This window comes from Ovis aries, chromosome 11, assembly GCF_016772045.2.
Source record: "Ovis aries strain OAR_USU_Benz2616 breed Rambouillet chromosome 11, ARS-UI_Ramb_v3.0, whole genome shotgun sequence".
In the NCBI taxonomy this organism is placed as follows: Eukaryota; Metazoa; Chordata; class Mammalia; order Artiodactyla; family Bovidae; genus Ovis; species Ovis aries.
Genome location: NC_056064.1, coordinates 7,922,141 through 7,938,477, shown reverse-complemented (window position 1 = coordinate 7,938,477; position 16,337 = coordinate 7,922,141). Strand labels below are relative to the sequence as shown.

General features: G+C 51.1%; 1 protein-coding gene across 11 annotated transcripts in view; it reads right to left on the bottom strand.

Annotated features, from left to right (window-relative positions):
* MSI2 (musashi RNA binding protein 2) overlaps positions 1–16,337 on the bottom strand; it is a 398,837-nt gene that overhangs the window by 246,473 nt on the left and 136,027 nt on the right. For all 11 annotated transcript variants that reach the window (XM_060394727.1, XM_060394729.1, XM_060394728.1 and 8 more), the window contains one exon: positions 9,204–9,296. In XM_060394727.1, the coding sequence (XP_060250710.1) occupies positions 9,204–9,296 (93 nt within the window). The remainder of the gene's footprint in view (positions 1–9,203; positions 9,297–16,337) is intronic.

Below are 16,337 nucleotides of genomic sequence, written 5' to 3'. Positions count from 1 at the left end.
CCATACTTATACTTCCTGAAGAGAAAAGCACCTTAAATGGTTTTTTTCAAGGAATAACACTCTACAAACAATAAGCAAGTCTGAAAATACTTGCCTCTGCTGCCAATTATAAAAAGACCATTACCAACCTCAACAACCAAAAATCTCTAATTTACAACTAATCCGATTCTACAAATTACATCTTCCATGACAGACCACCTAAAAAATGACTTCCTGTAAACAAACCATTCTACTGTTTGTTTTGAATATAATTAAATCCTTATTTTGCTCTTTAACTACAAGAAACTCACTTTCTTGCTACAAAGGGCAGAGATTTTTATTTTCAAAAGACACAGAAATGGGGCTCCTACACTCCACATCCAGATGAACCGCCCTCGCCTGGGGCTGTGGGTCTGTCTGTCTGTCCTGCCGTCCTCAGGCCACTTACTATGCTTGCTGACCTGTGTGGACTCCTGCCCGCAGCGGCTGAATTAAATCAGGAGTGCAGACTGTAAACAGTTCAAAGTAAGTGCTCTGGAACATACAGGAAAGAATACTTAAATCTGCTGGAGGTGATCAAAAGTTTCATGCCTTTTGGAGTTTCAGGCCAAGCGTCTCAACTTCTCCCACCTCCCATTTATTTAGGGTGAGCGATTTATTCTGGTTTGCAGTCCAGAGCTCTTGAAAAAGCTCTCAGTCCTAGGCAAACCAGGACGATTGGTCACCCTACCTTTCTCAGCCCCGTTCTTCTCCTAACAATCAGGAATCCATCAATAATATTCATTGTCTGCCTGCTATGTGTTATCTTCCATCTGCGTCCACCCCGCCAACGCCCAACCACTGCACTTTGCAAGGAGTAATCATCAACCTTTCACAGTTAGGGCCCCTCTGCCCAGATTCTTCCACCCTGGAAACGTCCTGGTCACACAAACAACCCATGAAGAAGAAAGGACCATCACCCTGGCTGCAGAAGGTATGCGGACTTGAAGCAAATCAGAACCCACTCTGCCAACAGCTCGACTCTAGGAAGACAATACGGAGTGGAGAAAAAATGGAAAACGCACATACAAATTCAATCTATCAAATCTCCTATTTATTTTATGCAAAGTTTTCCCACTGCTTATTAATGCCAGCTTTCCCTCTACCATTTAATCTCTGCTTCCATTTCATTCTTGGAGGCCTGTGATTATTCTAATTCAGCATTTGGATGACTTCATTTCCGCTCAAGTACACCCAGGTCAACTTGGATAGAAAAGAAAGAGGAGGAGAAGAAAAATAATCAGCTAAAAGCTATTAAATATCAGCCGTGTGCCTCATGATTGGTTTTAAAGGCAGCAGTAAGGTTAGCAACAGTCAGAAACTCACCCCTTCTGCCTCTGCCTGCATATTAACATTTTTTCTGGGGCTCTCACTCTTGGGGCTTCGAATGTAAATAAAGTACTGATGGGCGGCCCATTTTCAGCTAATTCACAAATACCAAGTTTGAATACACAGAGCTGTAAAAATTTAGAGGGTGGTAACCTGACAAATCCAGCCGTTCTACAGAGAGACTAATTCTCAGAGGACAAAGGAAACGGGGTGGGGTGGGGAGAGGGAGAAGAGAAAGAAAAAAGCACACGCAACCTAGGTCGTGGAGTATCCTATTGGTGGGCCAAGGGGTGGGCAGGAATCTCCGTATCAGTGTTCACTCCACACAACAATGGGAGCCGATCTCTATGCCAAGTCTAAATGAACTGGGCTTTCTCCTCCGTAAGAACCACTCCTTGCACCCACTGGCACAAGCGTGAACCGTGATTTCTCAGACACTTTCAGCTTCCACTGAAGTACATCCAGGGGGAGAAAGGCTTCTTTCTCATGCTAACAACTCCATTGTAAGTGACGCCTTCAAGCTGCCAGGAGGGCTCTGGGAAGGTGAGCTGGAGGAGCTCTGAAACCCCTTCTCCCCCGAGGCTCATTAACTCCTTCCTGCCCAAGGGCTCTCCTGCCCCTGCTTCTCCTCTTCCGGGCCCCCTATAAAACCTCAGTGGTGCTAAACCACACTGGGAAACACGGTACAAACACACAGCCAGGAAGTCTGTGCCTTCTCCCTCTACCTACTATGCGGACGCACGTGATTAGCATAATCTCAAAGTTTTCCCAGCTTGTGATCCAGAAGGCACCCTATTTCTCCATTTGTATATTTTAAAACACTGTTAACCGAGCAATAATAATGTCTGATGCATTTGCCTAACAACAGCTGGCTATATTTTATACACTAAAAGGGAAATGGGAAGTTTTCCTAGAAACCCACTCATCTATTTCAGGAATTCCTTTTTTTAAGCAGGGGGAAAAAAAAAAGAAGATTTAGGAGAAGTGAGGTTGGGGTACTCAATCAATCTGCTTCTAACTCAACTTCCTCCATGGGCTGCAGCAGAAATGGAGGAAGAAGTTCACCAGGAAAACAGAAAGCTGTTCGGCAAGAGGGTTTCCCTGCAAAGCCCAAGGCTCATATTACTTGTGGGCTCTGTTTGTTTGCCGTCACCTGGACCGGGAGGCTCAGGCCCGCAGATGAGGCAGGAGTCCCCTGTTTGCCAACTATGACTTTCTGCCCTTAGCAGCTCTGCCAGGGGTCACAGGGCAAATAAAGTCCCCTCCGTCATATGACACACTTCTGAAGGGAGAGACCGACACAAACCAGCCAGAGATCTAATAAAACACCAGGACAGTGTTGGCCTTGCTCTGAGCTATTACAGGAAGAAAGTTTAAACACACAGGTAGCCTTCAGCAGGGCTGGTCAGGGAGGAAAGCGCAAACGGCCCTTTCTGGTGCACTCTGGAGTTCCAAGTCAAGGTCCGAGGGACGCCACGGCCCTCCAGAGCGAAGGCCCGCAGGGGACAGGTGAGCCCGGCACGCCGAACACTCACTTTCCAGTAAGTCCGTGTGTGCAAACCACTTCAGAAGACGCTGGCCTCGTGGGGGCCGTGAAGTCCACAAAGGACAGACACGACTTTTGTTTTCCAGGCCTGGTCGGAAAGAACCATACACCTCCCAGAGCTCCGTGTATCTACGGCTCGCCTTAGGAAGCAATAAAATCCCAGCCCACTCTCAGGAACACAGTGGCTTGCTTATTTATTTTCGCACAGATCTCCTGCCTTTCCCATTTCAAAGGCTTTATGATATCTTCATTCTAGATCCTTCTCTCCTCACACGCACACAGCATCAACGGGAACATCCATGCAGCGGCCGGGGGTCCCCGCGTCGTGCCTGCACGTAAAACCTGGAGACAGCAGAGATGAGGCAGACCCCGCATGAGTGGGCTCGATGAGATCTCATTACATTAAGCAGACAACTCCTCGTTTCCCATGTGCCCCCCACCAAAGTTTTCTAGCACCAGTCTCTAAGTCAAGCTGACTTCCCTTAGGGCTCGAAGGCCCCTTTCGGTCTCATTTCCACGGGGCTCGCCTTCAACGAGGCAGAGGGGAACTTTACGGACCTCCTTCGCGGGCCTTGCCACGGTCAGGGGCTGGCCCAGCGAAGGGTTAAAGCCCTCACGTCAAACCCGCACTCTCGGGCACTCGCCCAGAAGGGACATGGGAACCAGGGCAGCCAGCGATAAAGGCTGGATTGTAGCAGCCCACTGAATTGGAAATGACTTGGAGGCCTAATGAAACAGAACTTTGGCAGCAAAACAGAATGAAAGGAATGAGACAGTAAAAGGCTGGAACAAAGGGTGCAGAGTCGGTTCAGCTTAGCAAAATAAGCTCACTTTGTTGGTGGGGAAAGCCAAAGCCGATTAGGATAAACCAATGACTAAGCGTAAGTCTTCCAAACTAATTACACAGTTCACCATGTGAAGTATAATTGGGAGCCTCCAGATGCGGGCTGCTCTGCTTTCAGAGAGTTATATAAAGTGAGAATCACCTCGCGAGCCCGCACCGAGCAGCCCTCTCGTCGAGGTGAACAGCTCAAAGGTGCAGAATGGCTCCATCCGGGACGAAGCCGAGAATTCATTAGGTTTAAAGGCCTCTTTTTGATCTCCCAAATCCTATAAGTGAGAATTTTAGAAACCGGTACTTGAAGGAGGGGCCTAAAGGGGAGAAGGAGGAAGCTCTGGTACACGGAGCGGCTTTGATCCCAGGGCTTTTTAATAATCGCCACGCCAGGCTCATCCGCACAACTGCGGCGGGGGAACGGCGCCCAACAGCCCGATGGATGGTCGGGGTTTGCGTGCGTGTATCGAGAGCATCATTTATGCGCCACTTTTCAGAGTGGTCTATATACATCATTCTTGCCGGCATGAAATCATCGGCACAGATAGCGTCCACTAGGAAACCTGAAGCAGTAAAATAAATTACCGGAGACCAACATTCCTGACAAATGAGCCTTCTCCCTCTGAGGGTGGGGGCTGCTCCGTGGTAAAGTGGGAGATGAGGTTCTAGAAACCTTGAACTCAGGTGAAAATGAGGGACTCTGCAGGCTGCACGACCGTGGACAACTTCCTGACCTCTCTCAACACCAGCTTCCTCATCTGCACAAGAGATGTCCCACCCACCTCACTTGGCATCCCTGAGAACCAAATTTTTTATTTTAATGCATTAAAAACCTCAGCACAAAGCACATGGCCCTCTAATCCAGAAACATCAAAACACAGTAAAGAGGTTCACACTAACATCTCAGCCTCACAAATTCTTCATCTTCCTTCATTCAGATCTAGCACAGGTAATAAGAAATTGGACATAGTTTACAGTTTTCCCTGACCTTACTCAAAGGATGAAGATTCCAGTTTATAAATGGTAGCTTTTTCCAAATAGAGAATCCCTTCATCGCCCCTGGATCCTGAAGTGCACAAATTAACTCTACCACCGTTACAGCTGATTTGTTGACTATTAATACATCATGCTCATTACTAATGATAACATCTTGTCTTGGTTACAGTCTATAGATACCTATCTATCTATCTACCTACGTAAGTTTACTTAAACACTTTCAAAATTATTCAATTTTCAAGCTTGAAACCAACCTTAGGAATAATCGAGTACAGAGGCTGGCAAATCACGGCCCATGGGCCAAATGGGGCCCCAAACTTGTTTTCAAAAATAAAGTTTTATTGGAACAAAGCCATGCAATGGTTTGTGTGTTGGCTACAGCTGCATTCTCTGTACAGCAGAAGTGGGTAGCTGTAACAGTGCCAAAACTATTTACAAGTTTACAAGTAAAATGCTTCCCTGAGGTGAGAAGCTGAGGCCAGGAAAGCAGGGGCCTGTTAAGGGGCTGCAGTGGCGTCCCCATGCGGCCATGCCCGGTATGAGGGTCTGAGGTGCCTCTTCTTAGTTGACTCCAAAGAGGGGGCCAGAATAACTACCCAGGGGGTGAGAATGGCACCGAAGTCAGCAGAGTCCTCATGCCGCGACTGCACAGTCTCATCTTAAATACAAACAAGTAGCGACACCCTTAACCTGGGGACCAGGTGGTAAATCTCTGGGAAGCAAGTGGGAGAAGAGCACCAAAGGCAATTACAAGCCTCCAGCTTGAGTTACATCAAGCTCGGGGTGTACAGTCCTGCACCCACTCCGCTTGCAGTAATGGCATATTCAGCCCTCCCGAGCTCAGCCCTAGGACGGCCACCTTCCCCATCCTGATTGCCACCTGAAATAAACAGCCGAGCAGCTGCCACCTCAGGCAAGACGGGAAGAGCGAGAGCCAAGAGGCCTGACAACGAGGGAAAACCGAAAGGAAGGCGGCAAACTCTGAGCGGAGGCTGCGCAGGGGCGGGAGGTTCCGGCCCGGGAGGAGGAGGGCGTGCACTCTGGCTGTTACGGCCCAGTCCACCTGGTGACCTCTGCTGAGACTTCACCCCCCTGACCTGTGCTCTCCACCCCTGCAAACGGGCTGCTGAGGACACCTGAATCTGCTGTGTGGAAGCAAGAGGCCGTGCAGGCCCAGGTCCCCAGCACTGCCCCTGGGCACCCGAAGAGGACTCCCATCTCTGCCTCTCCTGGGCACCCTCCCTGCCCTAAGTCTATCTCATGGGTCGGTAAGCAGTTGAAACAGGACCTAAAGTTTGGGTTCTATTATTAGACAAGCCTAGAGGGGAAGTCTGTGACCTTTCAGGAGGCTGTGACCTTGAGATAAAGATACAGTGCCACCAAGACTCTATTTAACAATCTACAAAATAGGCAGGGCCCTGCCAGCATCCCAGAGAAGAATTAAGTGAGATAATAACGTAAGTCAATGGCCTGGCCCATGGAAGAAAGAAAGTAGAAGTTCTTTGCAACCCCATGGACTATAGCCTGCCAGGCTCCTCTGTCTATGGGATTCTCTAAGCAAGCATACTAGAGTGGGTTGCCATTCCCTTCTCCAGGGGAGCTTCCAGACCCAGGGATCAAACCTGGGTCTCCTGCATTACAGACAGATTCTTTACCATCTGAGCCACCAGGGAAGCCCGACCTGGCCCATATCCAACACTTAACACGCACTCTCTAAATTATTCACTAAATTACACCTTCCTAATGTGCAGTTAGGAGAAGGCAATGGCACCCACTCCAGTACTCTTGCCTGGAAAATCCCATGGACGGAGGAGCCTGGTAGGCTGCAGTCCCTGAGGTCGCTGCGAGTCGGACACGACTGAGCGACTTCCCTTTCACTTTTCCCTTTCATGCACTGGAGAAGGAAATGGCAGCCCACTCCAGTGTTCTTGCCTGGAGAATCCCAGGGACGGGGGAGCCTGGTGGGCTGCCGTCTATGGGGTCGCACAGAGTCGGACACGACTGACGCGACTCAGCAGCAGCAGCAGCAGCAGTGTGCAGTCACCCACCCGCAAAGAGCCCCCGACAACCCGACACAGCGGGGAGCGTGTGCAGGTGTGTGAGCAAACCTTCCGCAAGTGTGCGCGTGTGTTCCCGTTTCCCTCAATCAGTGCGACAATTTACTGCTACTCCTTTCACGGGTGCAGGGCGCATGGCCCTTGAGGCCCAGCTGCAGGGTCTCCCCTTCAGGGATCCTCCTGGACTCAAGCGAATTATACCAGAATCCTGAGCGGCAGCGGACCCTACCCTAGGGAACACACGTCACACCAGCCACCAGCCAAACAAGGAACAAGCTCCTGCGAATACAGGCTCAGCTACCCCGCAGAGCACGTTGACGCACCAGGCTACTGACACAGGAGCATACGGAGCGTGAGAGCTGGGATATGCTCAAAGGCCTCCTTAGTCCTTCAATGAAACACTTGGTAGGTTTACGCATCCTGCTGGAATCCGCAAATATTACTGCAAAATTAACTGAGCGGCTTCAGACCTGGCGAGTGCCAAGTCAGGGAAGACAGTCTGTGGCCGTCTGCAGACAAGAGGACGCGGTTCCCAGGACAGGGACGGCCGCTGCTGCGGGTTCGCCGCTTCCTGCCACCGGCTGACGGACTGAGTCACAGCGTTAAGTGCTAATGAAGGACATCGGAAAGACAGAGCGAGAGGGAGAGACCAGCGCCGGGCATGTGTGGAGATGCGGCAAGTACGAGCCTGCTCGGGATATTCTAACAGCCCATCTGGGCAGCATCAACTTTCCTGACACCCGCAAATTGGCCCATGAGATTCCAAGGCAGGTTACAGCTCGAAAAAGAAATCCCACTTCGTGTTTGCAAACACTACCCCCCAGCCTGGTTTTAAAGGCGGAAACGGTAGCAATGAGGGCCGGCACTCCAGAGCCTTCCATTATGCAAGCTGTGTTTGTCTCATTAAATTATTTCCAATCTCTCTCCCTGGGCAGGGCGGGGCTGGGCGATGGACCCATCCCCCTTGGCACTCGAAATCAGTCCTGAAGAGCAGTGAGAGAACGGACATCAGCACACTCAGCTGTTCTTTATCCCGCCAGGATGAATCAGCCCCCAGCTGGCAATGCCAGACAGTGCCGTGGGGAAGGAGCCTTTCATAACCGACCCGAAGGGCAGCTGAGTGCCACTCGGAAAGCAAGGCTGGGTGGGAGGAGGCTGGGTTCTGGGAAGCATGGTCTCCCATCCATGCAGGAACTGATGGACGCCAGAAACAGGAAAAGCTCCCATTTTGAGGCTCACCAGGAGTCAAAGCCCACCCCCAAAGAGGAGCCCACGGCAGCCCTCTCCCGGAGATGGGCCCTCTCCCAGCTGGCCATCACTGCGGGCAAGGAACGAAAGCACAGAACTTTCAGGCCGGCCGGTGAGCAGCCGTGCCTTTCTACAACCCAGGGCACGCGTGCCGGGTATCACAGATGAAACCGGTGATGGAGCTTAGGACGGTGTCTTCCAGGACCCTGGGCAGGCAGCCCTCTGCACTCCCGCCCTGCAGCGGGCAGGGGGCACTCGATACAGGCCTGTGCAGAAGCAGCTCGTCGCGCCTGCAGACCCAGGACCAGGCCCACAGCTGCTCAAAGACACAGAGACAGCGGGCCTGCATGCCCAGTCACCTGCCAGCCTCCTGGGACACACGAGCCCGCGGGGGGCGCCGCACGACAGCCAGCAAGGCTCAGTGCCCCTCAAGCCACCCTGTGGGGGCCGGGGGGCAACAGTCCCCCGAGGAACGGGTCCCCCTCAGGAAGAACCCACCCTCCAAGGCCGTGCCTCCCCACCAAGCAGAAAGGGGCTGAATGAATCACCCACGGTTATGCACCCTGTCTGTCTGCCTGTCTGACTCTCACGCACTCTCACGCTCGGTTTCCTGACTCCTCTGGGGCCTCTTGAGTCGCTCCGGGCCCAAACCCCCGGCACAGCCCAGGGGATGATCGCACCGCTGTCCCCTGGACATCCTGACAGGTTCGCGCCCAGCATCTTCCCTGGGTTTCCTCAGGCATTTGACAGGGCAGGAGGGCTCAGCCCCTAGGGAGCCTCCTCTCTCGGTGTGTCCTCCAGAAAGGCCCAGAACGAAGCCCAGTGCCGACACAGAGACCAGCTTCTGCGGGAGCTCCTGCCCTGTGACTCCCAGCTCACAGTCCCTTCCCTAGCCGGCGCTGACACCGTCAGCTCCCAGCCCAGGCCCCACACGACCAGCCAAGGCTGGCGAAACTGCACTCAAAGCCCGCTCTGTGTGTTCCTGCCGGCGCACGGGACTCCGTGCCCACCACAAGCCAGGCTCTTCCATCTCGGCTCCTGCCGAATCCCATTCACATCTCGACAGCCAAGTCCAAGGACAAGGCTCTGGAGGAGACGGTTGTGGCAAAGGCAGGGGCCACAGCAGCCATTTTGAAGGACAGAGGAGGCTGCCCCAGCCCCACATGCCACTTACCTTGCCAAACTGCTCGAAATACTGCTTCACGTCTTCCACCACCGTGTTTGCAGACAGTCCTCCTACAAAGATTTTCTTTGTTCTTGTGACCATCTGCAAGAAACAACAAGAGGAAGACAGGGGTTAACTTGGTTATCTGAAGCCACGCTCACTGAGCTGTTGAACAAGCCTCTCTACATACTTCTTCAGAGAGGAAGGCGATGTGAGGACTATCTCAGCCGCTCAGAGCAGGCCCTTCAGACGTCTCAGGATGCCAGAGACAGTCACGAGGAATACCTTAGGCCTTCAGGCCGCAACCTGAAAGCGGGCATTTCATGCAGATGGAGAGTGGACTTCAAAGCCTCACTGGCCATAACACACAGCTTCATTGTGATGTGAAGTCACACGTCAGAGCTATTTTAAACCGAAGAGACGCGAACAAAGGAGAACTATGTGCAGAAAGACATGCTGCCCAGAAAGTACCCACAGAATCTGTCAGTAAGAAACTCACACGTAATTCACAGCTCTGTGCAGACTGCCTGCACGGAGCCATTCTGGGTGCTGGCTTGTGTCCGCCAGCAGGACAGGCACTGGGAGGGTCAGCCCCCCGCGCCCGCCCCCAGGGCTCCTGTCCCTCGGGGTTTCTCACCATTCCCCTGGACGTGTCCTACACTCAGTCAAGCCCAGCTTGTCCCCAGGCCTCCCCACCTCTCTTCACGCAGGTTCTCCTTGGGAGACCTCTCCACGCCTGTACCTTCCATGCCAAGCTGACTACCCCCCAAGATGCAACGCTCTTCTCCAAAATGCCAAACACCTATGTGGCTGCCCCACCCAGAAGCTGCATCTCTCGCTTCTGAGCCCCCTAATGCCGTGCCCCTCTGCCTCTCACACACTCGCTACTTTCCACTTGGTGCTAAAGTGAGTGATAATCCTACCCTCCTTACCTCCTCCCCCAGACTGTCTCCTGACTCCTCTCAGGATGCCCTGCAGTGCAAACACAGGGCCAGGCGCACAGAAGCCCACACCCGAAGTCTGGTGGATACAAAAACAAATGAACTTCTGAAATGGTCCCCCTTCAAAATCCCACCAGTCCCAAAGCAAAAGGAGGCGGAAGTTCAGTGATGTCAGCTCTTCAAAGCGGGACCAAGAACCTCACATGGAAGAGTGAAGACCAGCAAAAGGAATTTTATTCTGAAAACTAAGTTAGGCTACGTGGGTTTGCGGGTTGCTTTGTTTGTTTGGTTTCCCTTTAACATCAAATTAAAAAATGTAAAACTCAGCGGACACAGGATCTCCCCAGCCTAGTCACACACAATGAAAACACAACATCTTAACTCAATGGGTAGACTCTCGTCACAATACACACACACACACATCAAATCATCACACTGGAGGGCTTCCCTGGGGGCTCAGTGGTAAAGAATCCGCCTGCCAATGCAGGAGACACAGGTTCAATCCCTGATCCACACGCTGCAGAGCAACTAAGCCCGTGCGCCGTAACGATTGATCCTGCGCTCTAGAGCCCGGGGCTTGCAACTTCTGCGGCCCGAGCGTCTTGGAGGTGTGCTCTGCAACAAGAGAAGCCTCCACAGTGAGAAGCCCGAGAGCCACAGCTCCACGGGAGCCCCTGCTCTCTGCAACTAGAGAGAAGCCTGCGCAACAACGGAGACCCAGCACAGCCAAACAGTAAACAAACAAATAAAAGCATTTTTTTTTAAATCGTCACATTGTGCACTTTAAGTAACTCACCATTTTATTTCTCAATTATACTTCCATCAAGCTGGGGGGAAAAATGTTTGATGAGAACATACATAGAAAACCAAGATTGAAATCCAAAACCAAATCGATGAGAGGAATCTGAGAACATTAAAAGAAAATCCACCCACCACGTCACTCACGTGTATGAAAAGTCAATGCAGGACCCCCGAGTCTGGGGATGTGGCTGCCTGGACCACTTATTACCTAGTCTCCGGATACATCTGCGGAGACAAGGAACCAACAACCCCAACCAACAGTCGAGACTCAGCAGAGCGACGCCCGAGGGCACAGCCGTCAAGACACACCGTGCTAAGGAGTGTGAAAGGCGCTGGGGACCTGGCTTCCGTGTCCCAGTCTGAGTGGGACCACGGACAGCACCCCCCGGGCTGGGTTCTGGGCGCTGCACGGCGGTCCTCTACCAGAGCTCCCAACTAACCCTGAACCCTCCCAGATCTGCGGGCTGAGCGGCCCCGACGGGGAGGCTCCCTAACCCTGGGCCCTCACACTTCAGCTCAGTGGCTCCCAGATGGGACCCAGGCCACCGGAGCCCACGGACCGAGCCCGACCTGGACACCCCCGGAGCGGACGTCCTCCACTGTCTCGGGGACGCATGGCCTGACGACTCTCGTATGTCTCACTGCTGGGGACCACCAGGCAGTGGTCAGCACATGTGTTTAAAATCGTCCTTTACTATTTGTTTCATCTTTTTCAGATGAACAAGAGATTAGATGAGCTACTGTACATGAGGACATTCTATGAAGATCCCACCGGTGTCCACACCACTGAGCCCCTCTGGCTAACGGGCAGGCACCTTATCGAGCTCCTTGTTCCTTTCCTTCCTTGTCTCCCTGCTTATCCATCAGTCCCTCTGGGGGGTCACCTTCCCAGTAAAGCTCCACCAGGCCTTCACCTCATTTAAATCTCTCCCTACACTCACTAATCGCCAAATTCTACGAACCTAACTGTCCTAATGCATTCGTTCAGCAGATACTACTACGAGCAAGGTGCTGCAACTTACATTCTAACAAAAATATGGAGTTTAATCCACTTTAAAATGGAGATTTAATAATGAGCCTACCACACAAGATTCCTGTTAAATGAAATAACATATGCCAAAGTGTCCACTGGGACACCTCAGAGATGCTAAATACATGGTCACTGGTCACTGTACCTGAATCCAAAGTCAGTTACTAAATCCATCCTTGAAGCTCAGAACAAAGGTGCAGTAAAAAGAAATCCTTTATCCAACACTTTGATAAATCAACCCTTGTTGCCCCATTCTCTTCCACTGTCATTTCAAAAGCGCTTTCCAGCATCTCCACGTGGTTTCAGATTGGCAAAGACGCCCAACAGTTTCCTTTTACATTTTTCATTCCTTTTTTTTTAGCTCCAGCAAAGCAATTAAATAGCTAAAAAGTAACACTAATGTGACCTACAAACATGCATTCGTGGAGTTCTCAACTTAAAGCGACTCTGGAGAGACATTTCGTAAAATGAACCCCGTGGTCTCATCCAGACATGGTGTAGAGCCAGGTGGGTGTAGACAGCTGGCCCTATTTCTATTCCAGTCGTTCACACGGACGCAGAGATTTACACGACCAACATGTGTTCATTCTAAATAACAGAAGTCAACAGCACGTTCATTCCCCAGTAGCTGGTGAGACAAGAAGGTCCCCTCCAACACCCTCTACAGTTGCCCTACGGCCATAAACCTGCCAGGGCAGAGCCCTATACACTGGGGAAGACACCCAGTTATAAATCTACATGGTCCCAAAACAGTCTTTAAAATACTTTATTTTTAAAACAAGGATGAGAAATTCCAGGCCCCAGACAATGTGCCAAAGTGTTCAAGTGACTAAAACATCCTCTCCAGGAACCAGTTCAGCTGCGGAGATGGGTCCCACTCAACAAACACTGAAAGGAGACAGATTTAATCAAAACCTTCCGAACGTGAAGAGGCCAGTGGGAAGATGGGCAACGCTTGGTCAGCCGCTCGCCGATGTCAAGGCTTCAGGAGAAGGGAGCGTGGCGGTGGTAGGGAGCTCCGCAGGTGACCCATCCCACCAAGGGCGCTGCGGGAAACGGGAGCGCTTCATTTTGTCAGTTCTGGGGGTATCACTGCCACACGGGCCGCTCACTGCTCCACGATCTGCCCTCTGGAGAGGGACGCAGAGGGCAGCGGAGGACGCTGGAATCACACGCTCTCCCGTTTCCCTCCCACCTCCATGACTGCTGAGGACAGCAGGAAGAGGGCAGGGTGGAGACGTGGTATCCAGCATCTCTGGGCACTCTTAAGGAATGAAGGTCCTCAAATCCCCATCAGTACTGTCCAGGTTTCACGTCTATGTAAGTGTGTTCTTGCGCGCGCGCGCGCGCGCGCGCGTGTGTGTGTGTGTGTGTGTGTACATGCCTTGGCGGGGTACCTCTCTATTCCCCATCCTTGAGTCTTGGCTTCTATTTACCCCAGGAACCACGCAGCACCCCCAGATCTTTAACCCTCTTCTGACTTTGGAAACAGTGAGCAGGCCTGGTGACTCGCTGGCCCCCGACTCTCTAGTCCTTGGTATTATTAAAAGTCCTCTCTGCAAAAGGGAGCCCTCTTACACTGTTGGTGGGAATGCAAACTAGCACAGCCACTATGGAGAACAGTGTGGAGATTCCTTCAAAAACTGGAAATAGAACTGCCTTATGACCCAGCAATCCCACTGCTGGGCATACACACCGAGGAAACCAGAATTGAAAGAGACACATGTACCCCAATGTTCATCGCAGCACTGTTTACAATAGCCAGCACACGGAAGCAACCTAGATGTCCATCAGCAGACGAATGGATAAGAAAGCTGTGGTACATATACACAATGGAGTATTACTCAGCCATTAAAAAGAATACATTTGAATCAGTTCTGATGAGGTGGATGAAACTGGAGCTTATGATACAGAGTGAAGCAAGCCAGAAAGAAAAACACCAATACAGTATACTAATGCATATATATGGAATTTAGAAAGATGGTAATGATAACCCTGCATGCGAGACAGCAAAAGAGACACAGATGTATAGAACAGTCTTTTGGACTCTGTGGGAGAGGGTGAGGGCAGGATGATTTGGGAGAATGGCATTGAAACACGTAAATTATCATATGTGAAACAGATCCCCAGTCCAGGTTCAATGCATGAGACAGGGTGCTCAGGGCTGGTGCACTGGGACAACCCTGAGGGATGGGATGGGGAGGGAGGAGGGGGGGGGTTCAGGATGGGGAACACGTGTACACCCGTGGCTGATTCATGTCAATGCATGGCAAAAAACACTACAATATTGTAAACTAATTAGCCTCCAATTAAAATAAATCCATTAGAAAAGTCCTCTGTGCACAAAGGAGGGACCCACTGTGCTTTCTCCCTGTGCCAGGCACTTCGGGCACTTGTTCTCCGACCCACAGCCTTCACACTGACACACACAGCACACCCTGATGGCGAGAGCCACCCATCTGCACAAGAGAGAGCTCAGCCTGGAACCCTCCAGGAGACGCATCTGAAACATCCTTGCCTTGGCACTTTTGGCGGAAGGGCTGAGGGAAACGCTTCGGGCATGTGAATGCTTTTCACTCTGGGAGACATGAGATATCCACCCAGAGCAAGAGCCCTGCAGCCTTGGGGACAGCCCCTCCCCCAACAGATGCCTCCTTTTACAGTCCAGGGCCACGTTCTGGGAAGTGTTGTGTGCGTGTGTGTGTGTGTGTGTGTGTGTGCGTGCGTGTGTGTGTAGCACAGAAAGGGGGTTGGGAGGGTTCAGGCTCTCACAAATCACTGCTGCAAAGTTTTGCATCAAGACCCATAATTTAACTAAACACCACTGCTCTCCACGCACCTCTTGGCTCAACAAAGAAAACCCCAGCATCCATTCCAGTTTGGAAAATTGCTGTTTACACATACGAACTGGCCAAAGCCAGCTGCTAACTAGGGCTGCAAAGGACACTCCACCTTCCTGCCTCTAACCAGAGAGCTGACTTTTTTTTTAAGTTTCAAAAACTCTTTTGAAATATGTGTTTCCATCTGAAATGGTCACTCGGAGTGGAGCCACTGGTTGTATTTTTATAAAATCTAATAAAGCAGGTATGTGTGTGTGTGTGTGTGTGTGTGTGTACTCAGAGCAGAGGGTGGGGCTGTTAGAATCTTTTTCCGATGAGATTGAAGGGGAAATTTAACTCCACCAGCACTGGCCCAAGATATTAACTGTCACCCAAGAAAACAACAAAACAACAACAAACAACAAATGCTTTCATTATAATTTGTGGTCCTAATAAAAGCACGGAAAGGCAGAAAATAGCTCAGGAGAGTCTGAAACTGGTGCAAAAGAGGCCCAGGAAATTAAGTCAGCTCTTGGCATAACCATGTTCCTAAAAAGAGTTCAGATTCCCCTTGGTGAAAAATACGAGACATCTCCACTTCCCAAGCACAGGGCCTCTCTGCAGCCGTTCTCCTGTCTGAGGGAACCCCAAGCTTGAAGGAGAGCCCCCAGAGGACACTAGAATGCTCGCAGTGGGTGGGCATTCGCAAATCCGACTGCCCATTATCCCCATTATGCAGATGAAAAAATCAAGTCCCAGCAAGGTGACTCACGTGCTAGTTAAAGGCAAGGCAGAGTGACAAGAGAGAACTGGTATGCTGGCAGAGACCGTGCGATCTCATATGGGATTCTAAATTTGGTGAGTACCTTATTCTTCAGAACCTGGGTAAGACTGTATGGTATCATCAACTCTGCATTTGAGAACTAAGCCTGACCTTCTATGGTAAAGAAGCTCCAGGAGGGCTGACTGAGGTCACAGGAGTCCCATGCCCCATGGCCCCATCCTCCAGAGTGTTTCCTCCTAGAGACCTGCCCTCTGAAATTCCCAGGCTCTCTCAGTATTTCCTCCATTCTTCCCTTCTCCCTGTAAACGACCACTCTCGCCACCACTAACAGCCGCACTCCCACCATCGTCACCATCACTTCTGAATCCAAAGGCAAAACTCATTTAACACACAAATTCAGAACACAAGTCAGGAACTTAATCTTCTCCAGAAATTTCTAGACTCATGTGGAAAAGGGACTACATTGGTTTGCAGGTCCATCGAAATTCATGTCCACCTAGAACCTCAGAATGTGTTCTTATCTAGAAACAGGGTCTTGCAGCTGGCAAAATTCGTGAAGGATCTTGAGATGAAAGCACCTGGTGTGGCTGCTGTTGCTCACTCGTTAAGTCACGTCCAGCTCGTTGCAATCCACGGGCTGCGGCACAGCAGGCTTTCCTGGCCTTTGCTATCTCCTTCCTGGAGTTTGCTCATATTCACGTTCACTGAGTCAACGACGCCACCCAATCATCTCATCCTCTGTCTTCCCCTTCTCCTCTTGCCCTCAAT